Genomic DNA, 7,326 nt, shown 5'->3' on the forward strand with positions numbered 1-7,326 from the left:
ACGCGACTTCACATGTACAATTAATACCACTTGCCTCTTCAAGGGGTGGGGAAGGGGCAAGAGGGAGAGAATTTGGAATTCAAAATTTTGACATATGAATGTTAAAAACATATGGGAAATATTTAACAAACAAAAATATATTTTTTAAAAGGAAAAAAAATTTAAGAGTTAAGATCCTAAAATGTGAGAGCTGAAAAGAACCCACTTTTATAACCTAGAGGTGAAGGGAAATGACTTACCTCAAGTCATACTATGACTAATGACAAAGTCCAAATGGACTCCCAGGAGCCACAGTAACACTCTCAAAAGTGCCTTGAGATCTTCAAATTATACAAGTGTAAGCTGCTATTTATTCACTCATTCAATGATCATTTATTAAGTGCGTGCTATGTATGAGAGAAAGGGAGAGAATGTGGCCTAGACAGAGCCAAGTAAGCCAATTTGTCCCAGAATTTGCCCAGAAAACAGAATTCATGATAGAAGGAAAGAAACCTGAAAAGGACAGCTGGAACCGGACTGTGAAAGATTTAAAATGCCAAACAGAGAAGTCTGTATTTTACTGTAAAGGCAAGAGAAAGCCACTGGAGCTTCTCGAATGGGTATTCATCACAATCAGGCCTGCATTTTATGACTCTCAATTTAGCAGCTGTATGAAAGACAGACTGGAGAGGGAACAGGCTGGAGGCAGGGAGAGCAATTAAAAGCCCACTGCAGTAGGGCAGGTGGGGACTGGTGAGAACCTAACCTAAGGTGGTGGGCATGAATGGAAAGATGTGGAAAAATATCATGGAAATGGACTCCAAAAAACCTGGCAACTGCTTAGACATGAGGGTTGAAGGAGTGGGAAGAGCTGAGAGTAACTCACGTTTAGAACCTGGGTGGCTGGAAGGATGGTGGTTCCCTCAATAAAGAAAGAGAAATTAGGAAGAAGAGAAGGTTTAGGAGTAATGACAACGAGTTCTGTTTTGGACAGAGTGAGCTTGAGATCCCTACACTACATCCAGTTAGAGGCTTCTACTAAGCGATGCAAGGCTGGAGGTCAGTTGAGATACTACAGCCAACTACGCACAGATAACCGCGGAATAGCAGAACCCATGTGAAAGTCTCCACTGAATTTGTTTTTTATTCCTAATCTTACTCTTAATTTAATTTTTCATGATCACTTCAATTCTAATTGAAGTCTGGAAGAGGTCATTTGAAATTAAGAGACAGCTCACTGAAATCTGATGACAGAATCCTCTTTTGTATTTATGTCCTCACATCATTTTCAAGTGTACAAATGAAATAAAATATCCATTTAGATAGTTGTGCAAATACTGAGCAGGACATTACCATTAATCAAAAAGCCCACTGGAATACCAGATGCCTAAATGAGGGCTTAAAAGGAGGAATCTGACTGGCTGGCAGATACTCTGACTCTGTAGGTAAAATGAATGGACAGGCTGAAACCTGCTAGGCAATTAACACTCTTTCATATTATTTTACCACACACACTCAGGGAAAGAAACAGGGTAGAAACAACACGTGGGCAACCACTTCTGTCCTTCTGCCTAACAAAGAACAAGCAGGTATCTAGAAGAACTAAAGACTGAGGCATGCCTCTGACTTTGTATTTCTAATGTAATTTTACAGGAAATAATACAGTGACTCATTACCCGAATACTTTAACTCTGAAATACTTTTGTCAAGTCTTTATTATGTAACTAAACTCTCCCACAATAGTGAATGTGCTTTAATTCAATTACAATGCGGACAGGTGGAAGAATTACCATGAACAGTTTAAAATTTAAAAGCTAATCATGAACTAAGCTTTGCTAAAAAAACATCTAAGAACTTTTGCACTCGTACACCATTGTTACTAAAGAATATTATTTCAGATTTTTTTTACTTATTTGTTGGTTGATAGGTAAGCCATATCTGAAGATAAAAACAAATATTAAGGGCTGAAGATGGTATATGATTTACTAAAGAACAAGGAAAGCTCTCCTAGATCCCCAACTCTCGACAAAGGATCACAGGGCAAATAACTATGCTTACAAATAATAGGTGCTGAGAAGATCCAAATTTAAGAAAAATCAATGATGATAACAAATCCCATTATCTAGCATCTTACGATTTATAAAATGTTTTCCTCACAACCCTAGGAGGTATGTTGTACATTCTGTAGTATTTGCATTGATAGAGATAAAATCTAAGGTTCAGAAAAGTCAAATGCCTTGTCCAAAGTCACACAGCTGACAGAGAGGAAACCGACACTCACATCTCTTGCACTGAAGCCCAGGATTTTTCCTACCACGTTATACTGCCTATGAATTACAAAATGCAAAAACTGGAAGTCAACATGGTGGAGAAGCAACCTACGATCTTAATGAATATTGCCCGGCATGCCAAAGCTGACGCCTGAAAGAAGCCAAGAAAAATGCAATAACCTTAAAATCCGGATAGCTCACGTTTCACTTCATAGCAATGAAACATTTTATGTACTTGGTCTCGTGTTTCTCAATCTGACCCGTAAGGCAGGACACATATTTTACATTCCATTTCACCCCAATTTTAGAGGTAGGGAAAGTAAGGCTCAGAGAGGTTAACAGACTCACCCAACGCCACGGAGCTATTAAGTCGTGGACCAGAGACTCAAACATTTGGAATCCCAATCCCAGACTCCTCCAGCTCATCACCCTGAGTGATGATCAAGCGCCACACCAAAGCTTTTTGTTTTCTGGTCTCAACATCCCCATTTTCAGAGTGAGCCACAGGTTAGAATCCTGCTTCTGATACAACTGCTCTTAAAGAGACAGTGTGGAAAAGGGAAATGACAATCAGGAGACCTGGGCTCCAAACCCAGCTCTGCCACTTACCGAATAACCCTGGGCAAATCACTTTGTTACAGAGGGTTAGCTTTCTAATCTACAAAAACACCTACAATATATAAGCAATTTACTTCATAGACTTCTTTTGAGGATCAAAGTAAAAATATGTAAATATAAACTGCAATTGGTATTAAAAAGGTTGCTCAGTGATCCAACCATCCTGGAGAGCAATTTGGAACCATGCTAGGTTTGTATCCCAAAAACGTTTTTTAAAAAAAAGGGAAAAGGACCTACGTGTACAAAAATATTTATAGCAGCTCTTTTCGTGGTGGCAAAGAATTGGAAAATAAGGGGACTCCCATCAACGGGGAAACGACTGAACAAACTGTGGTATACGAGTGTGATAGAATGTTACTGTGCTATCAGTCTGGCAGCAGACTTCAGAAAAACCTGGAAAGACTTACATGAACTGATGCAAAGTGAAGTGGGCAGAACCAGAACATTCTGTACAGTAACAGCAACAGCCGTACAATGAAAAAGCTATTTACATCCAAAGAAAGAACTGATGGAGTCTGAATACAGATTGAAGCATACCATTTTCACTTTATTTTTTTCATTTTTTTCTTTTGGTTTGTTCTTCTTTCACAACATAACTAACATGGAAATATGTTTTACATGATTGCACATATATAACCTATATCAAATTGCTGTCTGTCCTAGGAAGGAGGGAGGTGAGGGAAGGAGGGAGAAAATTTGGAACTCAAATTTTTTTTTTAAATGACAGGCAGTTAAGTGGCACAGCAGAAGGAGTACCAGCCCTGCACTCAGGAGGACCAGAGTTCAAATCCAGCCTCAGACACTTACCAGTTGTGCGATCCTGGACAAGTCACTTAACCCCGACTGCCTCCAAAAAAAAGAATGTTAAATTTTGTTTTTACATGTAATTGGAAACATTAAAATACTATCAAAAAAAAAAACCACCTATCCTAGGCAGAGGGGGGAAAAAGGTTGTTTAGAATACAGTACAAAAGTACAGAGCACATAAAGGAGCATGGATTATGTCAGAGGCAATGCACTGAACCGGGAATAATGAAAACTGGTTTTGGTTATGCTCTGTGCCCTTGGGCAAGTCATTTTATCCTTAGTTTCCTTGTATGTAATATAACAACACTGGACTAAATAGTTTTAAGTACCCTCACAGTTCAGTTCAACAAGCATTTATCAATCGCCTTATCTGCAGGTTGGAGAGATACAAAGATTAAACATTTATACCATCTACCTCAGGAGAGCCGTTAGGTTACAGTGAGATAAAGTGAAGCGCTTCGTAGAGAATAAACCTCCAAATATGAACTATTTATTATTATTATTATTATTACTACTACTAAAAGGGGAAACATGGTTTGGTGGATATCCAGCCAGCCTCAAGTTGGGAAGACTTGGTTTCAAGTACACCCTTGACCATATTGGTTGCATGACCTTGGCCGAGTCATAACCTTCAGGTTCCCAGTTAACTTTCCAAGGCTTTAAGCCATAGAACAGATGAGGATCAACACAGGGACTTCCTCGTCAAAAATTCCCCATGTCTAAGAAATCACAGGTAAGGACAAAAAAAGAAAAAAAATTATTAAGATATGGTCCCTACAATCACAGAATTGGCAATTTAATGGACAGTGAAGTACAAATACAAGTAAATATGATTCAATATAACTGAGATAAATACACAAGAGATATTTAATTCTGTATTTTTCTATATAAAAGTATACTGGAAAGTACATTGGCCTTGTGTCAGCTCTGGCTTCAGAGCACAATTGTACAGCTTGACTAGCTTTGTACCTTGGAGGAGTCACTTAATCTGGGTCTTAATGTTTTCACGTGTAAAATGGGGATAACACTTGTACAACCTACTTCAAAGGGCTGTTATGAGGGAATTACTTCGTAGACCATTAAAGCACTATAGAAATGGAAATATGAGCACAAATCTATTTTTACCATTTTTGAGATCTCAACTCTCACCATCATCACTTGTTCTTAAGGGAAATATAAACAGATACTTAATCCTTTCTTCCAATTTTGTCTTTTCAAATCCCAACCTTCTTACAACTTGGGCTTTATCCTACCTTCTCTTTCCTAATCCTTCCATCTTTCATCCAATTCTGTACAGAACTTCATTTCCCATACAAATCTAGAAAATTCTGGGGTTTTTTTTTAATTTACAAAGGCAAAAGCTATTGTACATCCTTAATTCAACCGAACATGGTAATGTGATAAAAGTACAGGGGCACGGGAAGTTTAAACATACACACATAGGTTAAGTGAAATGCAGAAAGCAGTGAGGGCAGAAGAGCTACCCAAGCCAAGGATTCCAGGAAAGTCTAAGTCGGAGAGAATACTGACATTCATTGGGGGTACAGTTCTCTAAGTGTGGTCCCTGGGGTGGGGGGGTGTCTCAGAAACCCTTTCAGAGGATTTACAAGGTCAAAATTATTTTTAAAATAATACTGTGGTTATCTATTAAAACAGTACTCCCTTCTCCAACTATACGTTGGTGTGAGGGCATATTTTCTTCATATACTTCAACTAAAACTATATATATCTACACACACACACACACACACACACACACAGAGCAACAGATTAAACGCAGGCATAGATGAGAATCCAGTGGTCTTTCTATTATGACAGACGTTAAAGCGATTTGCAAAAAATAGGTAAAACGAAGGCGCTCTTCCCACTAAACTTTGTTCTGGAAAATGAAAAGTTTTCTTTTGGGCCACCCTATTCATTTTTCATTTTTTTAAAAAAAAAATGTTATATTATTTATGTAATGGGGTTGCTGTTGTAATTTTAAATGAATTAAATATTTTTAATATTTATCAGCTTTCATTTCTAATATTTTCTTATTCTAATATTGTAAATATCGATCACTAACTCACACAAACAAAAGTTCTTTGGGTTCTTAGTAATTTTTAGGAGCGCAAGGGAGTAATTTTTTTTTAAGAGTGTAAAGGACTAAGAGAGCCTTGAGACTAAAAAGTTTGGGAACCACCGCTTTGGGGGAAATTTGCTTTGTCTTTTCCCAAGCCAATCAGCAACTTGCGTTAAGCACCACCGAGAGGAGCTCGGTCGAATTGCGACTCCAGCATTAAAAGCTAAAAGGGCCCCGTCTTTCACTGTAGCTGTAGGAACACTAAGCGAAAACACAGCAGGCAAAAGAACGAAGCCCCCGTCCCTCCACGTTGGGGACCTCCCCCGACTCTTCCATCACCCACTCCCCTGGATCCCCGCTACTAGGAACACAGTCCCTCTGCCCTCCCACCAAGCCCACGCACAACCCCAGGGAGAACCCGGGCGCTTTCCCAGAAGGCTTTGCACCGCCGCAGGGCATGTCGGGAGAGTCGAGCAAGAAGAGGCACCCCGAGGCCTGTCGCCCCGGACAGGGTGAGCGGTGACGCCCTCCACCCCACCCACACCCTCGGCCCGCTGGCGCCTTACCCCTCCTCGAGCTACCACCGGCAGAGGACTCAGGAGTAGCACTAACTCCTGCGAAAGCCGGGAACAGGGCCATGGTTCCGGTCCAGGGCCGCCGGCCCCGCCTCCGTAACTCGCACGGAAGGGAAACGCCAAGTGTCAAGCGATGAGCATGCGTCCGCTCGGGCGCGGGGCATTGTGGGAGATGTAGTCCTTCGGCGCTGTGTCGGGGGCGGGGTGAGCGGTGGCGCGGGGGGGGGGGGGGGCTGGTACGTCATAGATTTCAAGCGGCGAGGCAAGGCTCCTCCAGGCCCCCCAATCCAACCTCATTTTACAGTATCGTCAGACTGAGGCCCAGAGAATGACCTGCCTAAGGTCACCCAAGTCAAGTCAATAAGCGCTCCTTAAGCGCGCATTGTGCGTCAGGCCTCCTGCTGGGTGTCCTTCGTGTCTCTGTCACGTGGAGGTCTTATCCCCTTATTAAATTATAGACCCCTTGCAAGCTGGAGCCTTTTATATTTATCCTCACCTGGGTCTGTGAACTTGCTTTTTTTCTCACATTTTGATAACTGTCTTTCAATTTAACTGGTTTTCTTTTTAATCCCACGTATTATCTTGTGCGTTTAAAAACACCATTAGGAGAAGGCTTGGTCCAGAGGCTTCACCTGCCTCCAACGGCGTCCGTGAGCCAGTAAAGGCCAAGGATCCCTTTACTAGATGATAATAAACACAAATGAATTGAATTGAATGCGTAATAACAGCCCACCCCATCTTCATCTAAGAAGTCTTCCAAGCCCCAAGTATTTCCTCCCTTCCCTCCTTTGGCACTGGCGCTCATCCCATGCTGTCTTGTAGTATTAGCTACCCTTTTACGTCAACGTGGTCCTCAAACATTTACCAAGGCCTTCCCATGTGCAGAAGCTAAGTGCCAAACGAGCGGTAGAAAGAGGGGCTGTAGGAGTACAGAGGATGGAGACCCCATGGTGAAATGGAGTATTTAGGGATGGTTTCCCTGAAGAGACAGCGCTTGAGCGAGACCTTGAGGAAA

The 7,326-nt window shown here is 41.4% G+C and overlaps 1 protein-coding gene across 2 annotated transcripts in view; it reads right to left on the reverse strand.

Annotated features, from left to right (window-relative positions):
• The window catches only part of NRDE2 (NRDE-2, necessary for RNA interference, domain containing), a 69,643-nt gene extending 63,242 nt beyond the window's left edge, over positions 1 to 6,401 (reverse strand). The window contains exon 1 of one of the 2 annotated variants that reach the window (XM_036736246.1): positions 6,303 to 6,401. In XM_036736246.1, coding sequence (XP_036592141.1) covers positions 6,303 to 6,375 — 73 coding nt within the window. In that variant the 5' untranslated portion in view covers positions 6,376 to 6,401. The remainder of the gene's footprint in view (positions 1 to 6,302) is intronic. The other variant, XM_036736247.1, reaches the window with a different exon arrangement.
• Between the last annotated feature and the right edge of the window lie 925 nt (positions 6,402 to 7,326).

The sequence above is a fragment of the Trichosurus vulpecula genome, chromosome 8 (genome assembly GCF_011100635.1).
Source record: "Trichosurus vulpecula isolate mTriVul1 chromosome 8, mTriVul1.pri, whole genome shotgun sequence".
Classification (NCBI taxonomy): Eukaryota; Metazoa; Chordata; class Mammalia; order Diprotodontia; family Phalangeridae; genus Trichosurus; species Trichosurus vulpecula.